The sequence below is a fragment of the Filicampus tigris genome, chromosome 14 (genome assembly GCF_054856515.1).
Source record: "Filicampus tigris isolate MCC_2025a chromosome 14, RoL_Ftig_1.0, whole genome shotgun sequence".
NCBI classification, from domain to species: domain Eukaryota; kingdom Metazoa; phylum Chordata; class Actinopteri; order Syngnathiformes; family Syngnathidae; genus Filicampus; species Filicampus tigris.
Genome location: NC_141230.1, coordinates 9,535,896 through 9,552,786, shown reverse-complemented (window position 1 = coordinate 9,552,786; position 16,891 = coordinate 9,535,896). Strand labels below are relative to the sequence as shown.

At 41.9% G+C, this 16,891-nt stretch overlaps 1 protein-coding gene across 4 annotated transcripts in view; it reads right to left on the bottom strand.

Annotated features, from left to right (window-relative positions):
* il1rapl1a (interleukin 1 receptor accessory protein-like 1a) overlaps positions 1-16,891 on the bottom strand; it is a 271,904-nt gene that overhangs the window by 116,054 nt on the left and 138,959 nt on the right. For all 4 annotated transcript variants that reach the window (XM_086052044.1, XM_086052047.1, XM_086052048.1 and 1 more), the window contains 3 exons: positions 16,411-16,696; positions 7,480-7,666; positions 3,433-3,586 (listed from right to left, as the gene is read on the bottom strand). In XM_086052044.1, coding sequence (XP_085908170.1) covers positions 3,433-3,586; positions 7,480-7,666; positions 16,411-16,696 — 627 coding nt within the window. The remainder of the gene's footprint in view (positions 1-3,432; positions 3,587-7,479; positions 7,667-16,410; positions 16,697-16,891) is intronic.

Sequence of the window (16,891 nt, the reverse complement as noted above, 5' to 3'; positions counted from 1 at the left end):
ATTTGATGGGATGGTGATGTGCAGTAATTGAACGAAATAAGTCTGTGTGCTCGGGATATGCAGGACACAGCTGAAGTTGAAGTTGTGAAAAACATTGCATACAATTTCAGGAGTTTCAACCGCCCTCATGCGCTTCAACAAAAGATATTAAGAACGTCAGACTAGATCTTAGTTTAGCTTGTTTGCGACATGGATGCACTAGTGGTTCCATAGAGTCAATTTTAAGCACTCTCGCCTTAATATCCAGGGATATGAGTTCAAATCTCAGTGAAATATGTATTATATTATTATTATTATTATTATTATTATTATTATTATTATTATTAGGAGAGGTGGGCATTCGATCTGACCGACGGACCGATCCGTCAGTCCGTCACTGACGGATGCCCATTTTGCTGTGGATTGACAGGACACCTTTTAAAAATGGCAGACTAACGAATGACAGAAATTGACTTTCATCCGCCAGTGTAATTGTCGTTGACTGCGACTGTTAGTCTGCGACTGTTAGACTGTTAGACTGTCACTGGCAATGCTGGTTTCCTGACGTTTTTTGGTGGGACCGATTGATGGACCAACCGATTTCTGACGGATTTAAATGATGGATTGACTGACGGACTGACGATTACAATTCAATTTGTCATGAAAACTGGCGAATGACAGATGGGTACACTGGCCGCTGACGGGCGACAAAAAAAACAGACCAGCAACATTTTGTAAAATGCCCACCCCTGATTATTAGGTTTTATAACTTCCATTTAGACATGAATTGTTATCTTTGTAATACGACTTGGCATTCGTAAGCAGTTCCGCATTAGTTAGATTGCTAATTATGACTGTTTGACTTATGTTTTACACTATTTAATTTCTTTTTAGATTTAGTAGTTATTGATTAGTTATGTTACTAGTTCGAAGTTTTATTGGTTTTATGTTTTCCTTGCTCTCCGACAATAAGCAAGCGTGTAACTTCACATTTTGTGATTTTTATTCCCCCTACCCCCCAAAAAAACAATAGCCATTGTTGCACTTATGCTGTTTGACCATGGAACAGATTGTTTCTACAGTATTTCCATTATTTCTTGTTGGAAAATAGTCTGAAAATCCCACTCCAGCATGATTGACCCTGGATTTTCCACTGTATTGTCAAACAAACAATAGTGATAAAGAAAAAAACAGCATACAAACAATGTTTTTCAACATGCTGAATAATTAATTACTTGCACTGAGTCACTGAGTTGGTTTTGTCAGGGATGCATACTTCAATGGTAATTATTTCTTGTGCTGTGAGAAAAGAAGCAATAATGGGATCCCCACATCAACCTGGTGTTGCATTCAAGCACAAGGGTGTCACATGTAATTACCTCCCCTAATTTGATGACTTATTACTTATCTTGTGTGCTTCTAGGTGTGCATACGGTCACAGAGGCATGATGCTTGAAATGAGGGGATAGGATATTAAAAACAACGGGCGGTTTAATTCAATGGCTGGGTTCTGGCTAATTTGTTGCTTTTAATGGAATAAAAGGACTGGGGAAAAATAGGAGCATATTTCGAATGGAGCAGGGCCGAATATTCCTATGTGGTTGAAGTAAATGTAAGGTTTGGATTAGATTCAACCTCACCGAACAGGTAGGCCGGCAAATGAAAAGAAAATGGCTTCATCTTTCGCTGACCTTCTTTGACGGTCTCCTACAATATCATTAAGTTGAATGATGGAGTATATTTACAGCTGAATAAAGATATTATGATAGCCATCTTTGATGAACATGGAGGTCAGGCTAGCTCTACGCCCTCAGGAAAACAAGGCGTGTGCATTAAACATACAAGCAACAAAGAGTGGATGTAGACGGTGAATTCTTTATCCTTGAACTATAAATAGATTTTTTTTTAAAGTGCTTTCAGAAATTAGGTAATAACACAAAAGGTTTACCGCTATTTACAGCAGTGTGACCAGTATTGAAATGCTGCAGCAAAAGTCAAACAATTTTGAACACATTTTCTTGAAAAAACATTCCAAAAGCTGTTTTTCTTTATGCTTCAGAGAGAAAAAGTGTGATAGCTATAGAACGAGAAAGGGGACGTACAACGGTCAGTATGAAATAATATGTGATCAAATCACCCCAAAGCCCCCATATCGCGGCTCTAATTATATTTGCAAGAACCCACCGCGCCTGAGGAAAAATAACCAATCAGAGACAGGAGAAACCACTGGCAAAGAGTCAGTCATTTAATTTGCACTTGCAGACACACTCATAGTGGTAACACGCCCATCCTCTTTTGTGCCTTCCTGTGACTCTTCCAGCCTATCTGTAGCAACCTGTTGATGACAGCAACCTGTTGATGACACGCTCAGCTCACTTCCCTCTGTGAACATCCTGTTTAAAGCCTCACGATGGAATGTACTGTTGATCAATTGTTAAATGTTGCCTTGGTCCCCAGATGTGAAAAATAGCCAATTTGCAGTTCAGCTCCTTCTTACAGAACAGCCAGCTGTGCAAAACGTATTGACACATTGAACAGTTGGATAAGTGTATTGAAAAGATTTAGAGAAGGTTGAATAAAGTGAATAAAGTTCAGCTTTAAAGGTTATGATGAAGCTTAGAATCCCCAACTTTTCTGAGTAGTGCATACTTCTTACCTATGTTGATTAATTTACAGATTAATACATAGACCCGTCTATGATTTTATTCCAGTACAATTTCTCAATAGTCTCATTTATTTTATTTTTTTTTACATTACAAAAAAAACATTACAAACAACTGCCCTGCGACTGGCTGGCGACCAGTTCGGGGTGTAGTCTGCCTTCGCCCATTGACGGCTGGGATAGGCTCCAGCAACTTCCCGCGACCCTATATAGGATAAGCGGTTTGGAAGATGACATGACATGACATTACAAACAACCACACTAATTAACACAGTGTTGTAGCATGAACTCAAATTTGAAGTTGACAATCAATTATTCAAAATGGCCGTGAATAATTAGACCAGGTTGTCAAGAATAAAAAGGAGAAGGAGATTTAGCCTCAAAGTCGTTGCCCTATAAGAAACAGCAGATCACCGGTACAACAAATCCCCTGACCTTGGCCTTTGCACTTGGAGCTCAGCACGTGTCTGTGTGCACTGTGCATATGTGTGTGTTAACCTAGTATCTTAAGGACAGTATTTTACTGCCAATAGATTGACTAGAAAGTGTTGAGGTGGAAGAGGAAGCAGAAACGTGGTAGCGGGCCGGCCCCAGCCTCCCGCAGCAATTAGCGCAACAGCGGGATGTTGCAGCAGTGCTCAGCGGTGTGCATTTTGTGTGTTTGCCATCAATTCATTGCCTCAAATACCCCTCCAGTGCAAACGACTAACGCTTATTCATCCAACATTAACCACACTTCCCGCAGCATCCGACTCGTGACATGCCTTTTCGTCACTCCGAGCACCTCTTACCAGTAACGGCGAGTTCCGTCGTCCTCCTGACCACAAAGCCGCCAAACTGGACCTCGCAGGTGTAATTTCCAATGTCGTCTTCCTTCACCTCCTGGAAGGTCAGAATGTCTCTTTTCTGGATGATGCTGGCACGCCACTGCTTTGGATGACATTCCTGGGAATTACAGCATAATCTGGTTAGACTAAGGGCTTCAACTAACCGTCTCACATGGTTGAAAGAAAATTCACTACCGGGGTTTAATCCATGGCCATTTTTAAGGACCAGAGCTGAGCAGGTATTTTGAGTTTAATGTGTTGCTTAACCACAATGTACGTTGATGTTGTCGTGTTTGGGCTTTTTTAGTTTTGTTTTCTCAGTATTTCTGTGTCTGTCACATCAGTGATTGTGTGCATTTCACCCCCTAGTGTTAGCCAATCAGCTCCTTCCTACCTTGTGTATCTGGTCCAGGTGTTTCTCGTTGTCTCGTCAGTATGCCTGTATTTAAATTCCTAGTTTTCGTTCAGTCCTTGTCGGATCGTTGTCGCTGTCGTGTTTTTTTGTTTCTCCTGGTGTTGTGTTTTGGTTCTCTAGTGATTCTTTGCTACTTGGAGTTTTGGATTTTTGTTAATAAATATTTTCTTCAATACGCTCCTTCTCCTGCCTCCCTGCATTTGGGGCCTCTACCGTGCAATTATGGCTCATGTTTATTGAACTTAACTATCTTTTATGTGCAATACTAATGACAAATGTGTGTGCTTAGTCTGCATGTGTATACATTAATGTGTGACTGAGACAAGATCTTAGGCACTCAGGCCAGGACATTGATGGCTCTGTGGATTCCATTCCTCCGTTGCTCCCGGCATTCTTAGAATTCAATCACGGTGGCCCCACAGTGGTCCAAATAACTCCAGTTTCCAACGCTCACTGTCATTACCTGGAAGGTAATTGAATTCTGGGAAAACCTAGAGGTCGTGGCTGTCCAGCTAATCTACTGCTGATCTGCCTGTGATTAGTCTGGCCTGAACCTTTCACCAGGGTGCTCTGCGATGTCTGCAAGCATTGCCAAACCCTGGAGAGGCGAGAACCCAGGAAAGAAGCAGGCTGCCACATCCTAAATTGTGACGATGAGCCTTTGTAGGAAACCCACTTGTTTCTCAGCTCCTCACCTAAGAAGGGTGACATTACATCAGTTCCCCTCTTTGTGTTGTGTTGTGTGCAAAATGCACTGTGATACAGTACGTGATACACAGCCGTGATTTGCATCCATTCACAATCTACTTAATTGATCTGCAAAGACTATTTAAATTTTGAAAGACAAATTTGATGAAAACAAAACAATTAATCTTTTACAAATGTTTCTCAAGAGTATAAACAGAGACCTCTTAAATGCTGCTCACAAAATCACCACAGTTCTGAATTGGCCTTAAATGAGACGTATTATACATATTTTTAACAATTTTGAAAAATTCGTTTGTGCGGTAATAACATTTCTTTGACATGCTTGTAGTGAACATGCCTTCATTTGGACCACATCTTCAAGGCTGGAGACAAGGTTCAGCCAGATGCCATCAAGTCTGCTCCAGCCCGACTTCAAAACAATGGAATCACCAGGGTCCCCTGCCATTTGACTTAACAAGGACATGCTAGGACTCAGGAAGACCCAAAATCCTGATAGGGAGACATTTGTTGTCACCTGAAAACCTCTCCAGACAACGGATGTGGATTCGAATGGCCTTAAAACAGACTTTTTGGAGCCTCGTGGTCGACTGGTTAGCACGTCCGCCTCACAGTTCAGAGGTCGTGGGTTCGATCCCGGCCACGGCCTCCCTGTGTGGAGTTTGCATGTTCTCCCCGTGCCTGCGTGGGTTTTCTCCGGGTACTCCGGTTTCCTCCCACATTCCAAAAACATGCATGGTAAGTTGATTGGACTCTCTAAAATTGCCCCTAGGTGTGATTGTGAGTGCGGATGTTTGTCTTTGTGTGCCCTGCGATTGGCTGGCAACCAATTCAGGGTGTCCCTCGCCTACTGCCCAAATACAGCTGGGATAGGCTCCAGCATGCCCCGCGACCCTTGTGAGGATAAGCGGTATCAATAATGGATGGATGGATGGATGTTGGGTTAAACTCATATCTTTGACTCCTAACTTTGGACGCAGACATAACGAGATGTTTCCATCTGAAGTATGAATTGTGAAATGCACAAAGGTTTTAAACAGGAATTTAATACTCAAATCTAACTTTATTGTCATGAATTGAGGCTCAACAACTGAAACCTGAGCTGGGGGGGTGGACACCTCAACCCCTCCCCTTTTTCTTAAGGAGATAAAAAGGCCTGACCTTTGTCTCTCTCTCTCTCTCTCTCTCTCTCTCTCTCTCTCTCTCTCTCTCTCTTTCTCTCTCTCTCTCTCTCTCTCAACTTGACGCTCTCTCAAAAGAATCTCTTCATGAATTGGCTCTTCAAAAATCTCACCCTCTCCAAAACACGAGATCCTCCTTTCAAAAGAAACTTCTCAAACTCTCTCTTTCACCTCTCAATTTATTTTAATCTTTTGCCTGCATTTTTGGTTGCACTCCCACGCATCGAAAATCACCCGCGGTTGACTGGCACAAAGCTGAAAATTGGAGTCCTCCAAACCTTCATCGCCACACCCGTGGTAGACGCGCCAAATTCCGGCGAGGCAGCAAACGCTCAAGCAACACGCCAGTGTTGCCCCCTTTTGGAGCCCTACACCGCGCAGTGGCCGGACTACATGAGAACCCAACCAAGCTTTGGTCTCGCTCCAAGCAGCCTTCTTCTATTTTTCCTTATTTTTGGTTGTTCTTCCATCTGCAAATGAGTGAAGGTCCTTCCCCTCTTTGCTCATCACGTGAGCTTCAGCAAATGTAAGTGACTACTGTGTGACTCGCCGAGGCTTTTCACAGTGGGTGCATACAAATTGATCGTGAACGCTAGCAAACTTTGTGCATTTTATAAAGTCCGCTGACTTGACTATAGTTGTACTTACGCTCACCTATCAGACGCCCCCTTTTTCCTTTCCTCCCAGTTAATTTTGATATTTGTTTTCTTATTTTTTTTCTTCATTTATTTAGGCTTGTTATATCATAGTGTTTTCTTGTATATTAGAATAATTAATAAACATTGTCTGTATACAGAAGTCAAGCGTGAATTGTGTGTGTTTGGGTCAAGGTATTTATCTGTATTTTATTCCAAGAGCTCACAATTTATTACATTGTAGCACCTTCACATTTTATGACTGATTTAATGAGTTTTTTTCGTCAAATTCCCCTCTAAATAATATAAAACGTTGACGTGGTGCCCCTATAGGCGGGCAGGAGTAATGCAGGCATTGCTCCCGGCCGCTACAAACTATTGACACTCTTACGAGTGACCCCCATTTTCGCTACATGCTTTTGCCAATATACGCAAAGGATGAAGAATTATAGAACATTTTAGACACCCTTGGGCGGCACGGTGGTCGACTGGTTAGCACGTCCGCCTCACAGTTCAGACATCATGGGTTCGATCTCGGTTCCGGCCTACCTGTGTGGAGTTTGCATGTTCTCCCCGTGCCTGCGTGGGTTTTCTCCGGGTACTCTGGTTTCCTCACACATTCTAAAAACATGCATGGTAGGTTGATTGGACACTCTAAATTGCCCTTAAGTGTGATTGTGAGTGCGGATGTTTGTTTGTCTCTGTGTGCCCTGCGATTGGCTGGCAACCAATTCAGGGTGTCCCCCGAGTACTGCCCATAGACAGCTGGAATAGGCTCCAGCACGCCCGCGACCCTTGTGAGGATAAGCGGTATGGATAATGAATGAATGAATGAATGAATGAATGAATGATAGCATGGCATTGCACCAATGGGGTATGTGGGTTGATCTGATCTTGTCATGGTAGGAAAAACCCAGCGTAGGGATGCTTATTATGTAACGCTACACTTTTTAAAAATAGGCAGATTACAAAATATTTACAAGGCTGTTTAATTTCAGACTTGGTGTGGAGGCAGACATTTCAGAGTATATTTCTAAACTTTCCATTATATGCCTCAAATGTTAACCTCACTCACCTTGTACCAGGTAATATCTGGTTCTTTGCCGGGCTCAATGTAGTCGTCAATGTCAGGGCACAGGATGTCTTTGCTCTTGCTGAGCTCAGCCTTCTCCATCCGTCGCATGTTGGAGTTGTAGCACAGGTTAGTGTCATTTTCTGCGACTGTTAACGACATGGACACCTTCATGCAATAAGTGGAGTTCCTGCGGATAGGGAAAAAAGTACCCTTGGTTACACATTTAGAGTTTTCAAACCATGCTGCTTTTGTATACTGTATATTGCTTTCGTTCATACTGGTTTTCTAAACAGATTATACCCTTCAAAGTTATGGATTAAACTGAGCGTAGCCCATCCGAATTACGAAAAGAAGTAGCAGCAAATCCTGGACATATCACCTGCCAATCACAGAATAGATCAAGCCATCCACTCGCATTGACACCAATGCACAATTTACAGTAATCAATAAAGCCGAGTACATGGAGAGAAACCAGATAGAAAATCCAACTTCTCATAGAAAGACCCAAGGTGATATGCAAACTTCTTACTAAAGTATTATGTTGATCAATTGTGTACAATAACTTTAAACCATCGCTATAAAATGTGTGTCATAAATGCTCCAGGCCTCGAGTCATACTTTGTACATCTTTTGTATCACCAGTCCTAGAACTTTTACACCTTGTATGCCTACATATTGTTGATAAAGAGCACAGCAGACAATTTATTACAAACATGAATAGGAAAGTCTTTTTCCAAGAAATTGCAATTGTGAAATGAGTGTAATACTGGCGGTACTGTTGAGTCTAAAATTGATCTAAATGAGAACACTGTGACATCAATTATGGCCCAAAACCCCATAGGCATCAATCAATACAAAAGTGGTTTGTAAGGAGTTCAGAAATTCAGAGATAAATGCTATGTTGTCTTTTGAAACCTTACATGCTGATGGAAAACGATTTGAGTGAGTTCAACCGCATTATGGGTCAAGATGCATAAATACCCGTTCCATACCATCCCAACTTTGCAAAACCACATGTTAAATAAATGGTGTACGGGAAAAATAACTAGTTTTTAAATGACTGGTCGAACAAACTCTGATGGAGAAGGTCCAGAGCCAGCTTGTTCCAATGCAATTTGCATATTAGGAAAGAATAGGGTAGGATGACGCTACACTCACTCTCTTTAATTGAACAAGCACCTGGAGCACACAAAAACCCACACAGGACTTTTATATGTAGACTGGTCAACTTTTAACACCATTCAGCCTCATATTTTAGCCAACAAGTTTATGTCTGATTTTAATCTCAATGAATGATTCTGTAAAATTGCCGGCTGAAGGCAGTCAGAGTGAATAGTGCCCTTTCCTGAACAAAGTTGTCGTCAACAGGCTCGCCACAGGGGTATGTTCTGTCCCCCTAATGATTACAGGAGCCACCACAAAGGCAGGCATCATCTGAAGTTTTGCCGATGACAAAGTCTTCTCCAGGAAGGTGAAGTCGACCATGAACTAGTTCTGACTGATTTTGTGACGTGGTGCAATAAACCCCTTTCTTTGGTTAAATGATAGAAAGACAAAAGTGGAGAAGTACTTCTCTCGCTCATGCCCCAACCACCGCCAAATGATGTATTGTATGAAAGTTAACTTTTTATATTGGTTTGTGTTAAGGCAAGTTAGCAGCGCAGAGCAAAAAATGGGAGCAGACATTGGCGGCCAGTGGAATAATTGACACTCAGCAACTTTCTTTGACAGGCATTTACGAGGGTCGAGTCCAGAAAAAGTCACAGAAAATCTCTGCCAGCCCTGATCACCCTCTATTGGAAGAATTTGTTCTTCTCACATCTGGACACGATAGGCTCGTGCGGGTCAAAACAAGCAACAAATCAAAATTTTCCTTTATCACGAGTCCAGTTACAAATATTTATCTTCTAACAATGAACCTGCCTGCATTGTTTGAATCACTTCATTCTCTTACTCATTTCGGTGGCATACTTTTTGATTGGTCGCTGATGGTGTAGCGGTACTCTCGCCTGGGTTGTGTGCGGGCAGCGTGGGATCGATTCCCATTCAGTGACTGTGTCTGTGTGTGTGCCCTGCAACTGGCTGACGACCAGTTCAGGGTGTAGTCTGCTTTTCGTCCATAGTCAGCTGCGATAGGCTCCAGCACCTCCCTGTGACCCTGTACATGATAAATGGTGTGAAAGATGACATGACACTTTAATTGTCTTATTTAGATATCTGCCTGCTGGCATGATTGTTATTATTGTCATCCTACACTGCAAAGCAAATTTCACTGCTGTGGGGCAATGAAATTGACTCTGACTCTGAGGCCATGTTCAATATTGTTACAGTGGAACCAAATATCTATTTCACGATGATGCTTGACTTTCAATTATTATAATTTCAAAACCCATTTTCCCAAAGGAAATCGCGTAGATTTAATCACTTCTTTCCAAGATGAAACCTTTGCCATCATGAAACCTTTATTTAACTATACAGGCAATGCCCAATCTTATCATCTATGTTAAAAAACAATAGTAGTAATAATAAAAGAAAGATAAATAAATAAAAGTTTTCTTTTGTTTTTGTTCATTTCATGTGAATCATTGGCCACTGGGCTTTCATCTAAATGCTATTTAGATTAGCAACTTGATGACATTAATTTGTCTGAGTGAATTCACAAACCTTTTCCTATGCCTTAATAGGATCCAGTTCTGCTTCATTGGTTATCATGCTCTGGATTGCTTTTAATTGAAGTGATTTTTCACAAATGTGTCCTGCGTTATATGATTTACATTCAAATCCAGGTTCATCACCGCCTTAATATAGTAGAGGAACACCACTGTAATCTTGCTGCCCCCCACAGTAGCCTACATACAGTAGATGTTTGGCCTTAACGGGGATCAGTGCGCTACTGAGTGCTCTTCCCTGTAAAGTCCTTCCAGTAATTTTCATTAACCTCTGCTCGGCCCCTCCCGCTGTTTCACAACGTTTGTGGCTTTACAAGTAACTACGTATTCAGCATCTTTAGTGAGTCAATAATTCACACTCGCGACCACTATAGGATTTATGGAGGAGTGATAGGAGGTGTTAGGGGGTAGTCAGCCAGGGCTTGGGAATGCTAATAAGAAAGGAGACAAACCCTCGGGCCTCCCAACAGGAAGGACAAGAATGGACAACCCGAACCCACCCCCGTTTCCTCGTTTCCTAGCAACCATCAACACACTGAAACTGTGATGAATTTTTCTGCTGGAGGAGGTACCCCTCACCCGCTGTCTCTCACTCAATGCTATTTTAATACCACATTCATCATCATCGTCATCGTCATTATATGAGCCATTACAAAGCAACCTGTGTCCACCGCATCGACAATGCTCGGCATCCAAAATATATGGGCACGCAAAAAAAGCGCAAGGGCACCTTTGGTTGCTATAACAACTTGGCTGCAGGGATTTGCTGCCATTCATTCACCGAAGCATTAATAAGGTCGAGCAGTAATGTGGCAGCGTGCATCGCTTATTGCGCTGCGTCGCAAAATTCATCAGTCGAGATAGCACAAACACATCTCGCCTTGTCTAAGTCTAAAATGTCAGCATGGGCATAAAACCAAGACTTTTTTCACAAAGCCATCCCTTCATTAGATTTTATTCTGTCATATCTAGATTATATCTAACTTGATATAAGCAATGCATGGTTAAAACAGCACGAAAAGGTGCAGGTGTTCTAAAACGCATTTATGCACATTTTGTCTTTGATCCAGACATTTCGGTTTGTAAACAACTGATGTTGAATACAGGTGGAATTTTTGAGTGACAAAGTTTCAGCCATTGGTCCTAGTGTCAGAGCTGGAACAGGCTTGAAATGCACAATTTTAAACCATTAAATACTATCTTAAAATGTTACACAGTGCATGTTAAAGTCTGTTTTTCCACCTTCATCACAGGGAGCCATGTCAACCATACAATTTACGCGGTGGCGTAAGAGCCGAACGGAGGCACTTTACATGACCCGTAAAAGGAATTTGATTTGTTCAAGGCGGAGGTGGAGATTCAGTTCTGACATGTCAACTTTGCAGGCTAGCTGAGCCATAGAGGCCAGAGACTGAACTGAATCCTGTCACGGGGGAGTTCAACACAACAACTTGACAGCAAGCAAGTGCTTGTATGGAGAGATGTTGACATTTTTTGTGTTTTACATTGGTACCATAGTAACCCATGGCAAATGTGTCTGGACTTCCAACTAAATCCTTGCTTTGTCCAGCATGTGTCCTAGTACACAGAGCAAGGTCAGTAAAAAAATGCTTGGATGAGTTTGGTGCGGAAGAACTAGACTGGAAACCTCTTTGAGATAAGCCACAACACAGATTGTGAGCCCTCAACATTCTCACAAACGCTACTTTCCATAAATGCAAGCAAAATTCCAAGGACAACATTTTTCAGAAAGTCTTCCCACTTTTCATTTAATGCAGGTATGTTAGCCAGCCATCCTGACACTTGTGTTCATATAGTGTACAGTATTGCACCACTTTGCCCTGCCTGAGTGATCCTGGTCATTCTTGAGAAGAGGTCCATACTGGCTTTTCATTCCATTTCATTACATTACTTTGCCAGGCTCACCAGATGCTCCCATTCATTGCAAATGACAGGGGTTTCATATGATCTACTCAGGTCATGGAAGCAATAAGGGAGTCACCTCTTTCATATAAACACTTTTGACCCACCTGAAGCTATAAAACACGCACACTCATATAGCGTGCGCCGAGTGTGAAAGACAAATGTAAAGGCAGCAGCAGGAGAATGGGTGCAAGGAGTGAACAAAGACAATCTAGCACAACAGGAGACTTCACTAAGCGGACTGAAACTGGTTCCGGAATTGCCTAAATACAAACCCAGACATATCATTTCATTATTTCGACCCATACTTGTGTAATTTAACTTGCACAACCTTTGGGGAATTTACAGGACACTTTTCTTATTTTTTAAAGTTGTAAATGTGTGCATACGGGAAAATACTCTGAATATTTTTTTGCATTGTAACTCCTCAGGGCCAATCAAATAAATGCTCTTTTTGCTTTTCATAGCGGGTGTATAAGGCAGGCAAGTGGTGTGGAGACGTCCTTGCATGAAAAGTTCATATAAACCGACAATACTCCGTATTAAAGCTATTTACTGTAGTTGTTTTGAAATTGTTGAAATTGACCACAATAACTTTTAGTTAGCTGCTCTATCACATAGGGGACAACAAAAGGTGCAAGCGGAAAATACTGCCATAAGCAAAAAGAGGCAACCCCGTGCAAGAGCAATGACTTGTAAGGTAGTAAGAGTAGGGAGCGAGAGCACTTGAGGCCAATCATGTCCACTTGAAAGATATGTAAAATCATGCATTGTTAACACATATTTGCATATGTGGGCAATCGCCTACCTTGTTAAGCAACGCAAATTTGATCAGAAAAAACACAGCTGAGCCATTGAGGTCCACTGGGAGCAGACAGATGTATTTGTTAAACATCCACACACACAGTGACATTGTAGTAGGGTGTGTGTGCAAGGTCGCTGCATTGATGGACAGCCAGAGGTCGATTTACTGTTGAGTGTTTCACCTGTGTCACGCTTGATATGACTGCAGGAGTTGAATAAGGTGTGATGTGATTCTCCACACGTTAATTATCACATGCACGATGACAGAGACACATGGATTGAACCACTTCACATGACAGATTCAATATTAGGATTATTATAACTGATCCCAAATCAGCGTTGCCCCCATTAAAACAGGTGAGGGGAGGGAGGAGGTAGATGCAGACGAAACAGAGATGAAGCCGCCTTCACTGTTTTTTCATTATATAATTTATATGAAAGAATCAATTTATCGTGCGTCTTGCCCCACTATCACGATGACATTATTTTTTCGTTATACTATATTGAGCAGACCTACTGTCGATAGTTCCAGAGTTAAACGGTCTCCATCATAAAAACTTTAGTTGTACAAGCAAAGTATCAATAATATATTAAAGAAAATATTATTTTTCCTCAAAATAATTTTCCTAATAACATGACTCATGTAAAAGAGCCACAATTCAATTCACATTGAGACATAGCGGGGTGTACGTGTTAGGCTTACCAGGACAACTAACTGAGTCTGAATCCTGAGAGAAACCTGGCTGCTGAGGAAAATACAGCAGCGCAGTCATATGCAGTACGCTTGAATTGGAATTGCACCCAGAGCAAGAGGAGACTTTTGACCAAGTAGGCGAGAAGATACAAACAGGATGTTACTGAATGCTTGCTTGATCATCATATCAATGTGTTCTTCGTATTGAGGCACACACATTACATTGTGGCGGCTATGCTTATGATTACTACCATGTAACATTATGTCATGTTTTTAGGTGCCGGTTATCTGAAGCTTGCACAGATAACACCAATCTGTGCATCCAACAACACGGCAGCTCTTCTTTGCTGTTGGTGGTGACATGATAGCAGTTCCGTATGAAAATAGCGGTTACACGCTCAGGTAACAGTCAATTCATGAGTGGAAAGGAAATGCTGGAGGACAGGCTTGGTTCGAGACACATTTTCAGCTCACAAAAATGTACTTGGTTGTGTAATTTCACAGTTGATGGGCGGGCGGGCACTCCAGAGACTCATTTCCGCAGTATGCTCCCCTTTACCATTCATAACGGTCATACAGGTATAATAATACGTTGCAGCTGTGGAATAAAACAATACACAGTGGAGCATCCAAAGTGGAACTCTATGAAATCTACAATTTGGAGTTTGACTAAGTTTTCATTAAAAATGTGTCCCCCAAAAAAGAGAAAAAGGACATGTCAGTAAACCTCACGAGACCTCGGTTCAGTGAGCATTAAAACTAAAGCCAAAAGACAAACTTTATTGCATTTCGTCCCAGGTAAACACAAGCCACCGCACATTTACCTCACCTCGTGTCAACAGTTAAAGGCGACATCTATTGTAATGGAAAATTGACTTTTTAACTGTGTGTATTGAGTATCTGGAAATTAAACAACCCAATACATTATTTATCTCTCTATTTCTGAAAATGTGTCTTTGAGCGAGCCGTTCTGCGGAAGTGCTTATAATTATCATAATAACCTCCCGCTCACCAACTTTCTTTGCATGTGACGTGAGCGAGCGAGGCAAAGTGAAGATGCGAGGGCTGGAGTCCGAAACACTATCATGCAGAGGTACTATTATGCAGAAACAGGGATGTGGGTACATCCTTCATGGGTTCTGTGACGCCTCTGCTATGCCATCAAAGCCAAATTGTAAGCAGAGCTGCAGTGATTTTTTTTTTGAACGTACTGATTAGCGTTATTCAAGTGGTTATCTACACAGAGTGTAGTACTCTGACCTCTTTCATCATGGAAACGAAAGCCAGACTCCCCATCGACCCAGCAGTATTTGGGCTGGTAAGGACAGTCACTTGCATGAAACAAGGTTAGCACCTTTAAATTGGTTATTTCAGCAAGACAACAAGTAGGGTGTTCTTCCTGACCCCTGAGGTATTTTTACTAATGCATGTCACAAATAATGAAATTTAAGACACTCAGAACTGTTTGAATTGTGAAAACATGCATAATAGAGCTCCAGTGCCAGTACATAATTCGCTGATTAAGTTTTACACTATATTGGTCCTTCATACAGCTGAAAAGTACATGTGAAGTCCACCCGCCTCGGTTTTGAGGTTGATAAAGTCTGCATGGAGGTACGCAATGAAGCATAAAGACAGGAGCATTCAGGTGGGCATGCTCAGGTCACAAGTGTGACTCAAAGGCTTACACTCTGACAAAAAAGACAATCGATTTCAGCTCAGAGGAAAATCTCTCACATTGTGCCATCTGAAAAAGTCCCAGCAGCTTCAACGCACATTAAGAAACCCCGGGCACTTTCTGACAGCAGACTTACAGTGGGCTCAGGATTCTAACTTTTAAGAAAAACATTCCACAGTCAGATATTCAAAAAAAACATTCATTTGTTGCACAAAACTGCGGGAGCATCAATCAGAGATTCTCCATCGCACAGGCACACTTAGAGAGCGCACTTCAAGCCTCTCTGGTTCCTTAAGAGGCCTTTAACCCAATTTATTAAAAACTCTGAGAAATGAAGAGCTGCAATGAGCCAATTATTGAAGGATGTTATCCGCCGCAAAGGTTAATAAGTTACCGCGACACCACTGTGCATCTTAATCTTATTACGCACCTCGATTGCAACAGACTGCTACTTATAACTTGAGTGTGTGCTTTGTACACTAAACTGCCACACAATTAGATGCATCTGCCCAACCTAACGAGATTCACTGCAGAAATTCAAAACAATTACCTTTCACGTGTTTTAATTACTGTAAATGTATTAAAAATTGGTAAGTTGATTTGATTTAAATTCATTATGAATAAGACCATTTTAAAATGAAAACAAATGATTATTATATTTTTCAATTAAACTATTTTCCATGTTTTAAACCCATTGTATTTTTTTCAACCTCATCTATAAATTACCTGGTCCGTCTCCAAAATCAATAGACCGTGAGCACAAAAGTTAGCCGCATTGTGGCTCTCGACCATTAGTTCCCAGAGAGAGAGACTTTCAAATTTCAATTTATGACACCCGCCCATCGTAGCTGGGTCTCCATCCAAGTTTCGGAGCATTCGACGACAGAGGTTCAACTGTACGGGTGGGCCTCTGGTTGACGACAGAATTCCATTCCTCTTGTGCCGAAATAAAGCTGTTTGTTTGTAAGTCGGAACGCGGCGTAGTCCATTACTAAACTATGCCTATGTGGTTGTAAAGTCATAATTAATAACAATAAACATTTGTATGAAAAACACTCAAACCGAACTGAAAAGTAGTATGTACAGCTGTAACCGAGTGTGCCTTCTTGCTCCATACTAAGCTTCTGTGTTAAACAATTATCCACAAATTTTCACCATCTTACCGTAACACGCAGGAGTAGAGTCCAACGTCCTGAAGGTCAGCAGGTCTGAACCAGATGGCGTCCTCCTCCTTGCTCATGCGCACGCCATCGAAGGAGATGGGCTCCTCGAAGTCGCTGTGGCCCAGGCCCGAGCTGCGGTACCACATGAGGCTGAGGCCGACGCTCTGAGCCTGGCTGTAGTTGGCGCGGATGTAGCCATAAAAGAGGGCGCACTTTAGCCGCACCGGCTCGCCCTGCAGCACCTGGTACTTCAGGTAGTCCACTGACCAGTCTGTGCAGCCATCCACTGTGAACAAACGACACAGGAACCGTAATCAGTACTTGCTGACATTTGCTTTCAACGCAACAGAATGGGAGAATGTGCGTGAGTGTCAAAAACTTCACATTAGTGTCCTACCTTCTGGCATTCCTATATATGGGCACCATCTTGTCTGACCTATTTTTCAGCTTTCAGTCTTACAACAAGAGGTCAATGAACTAC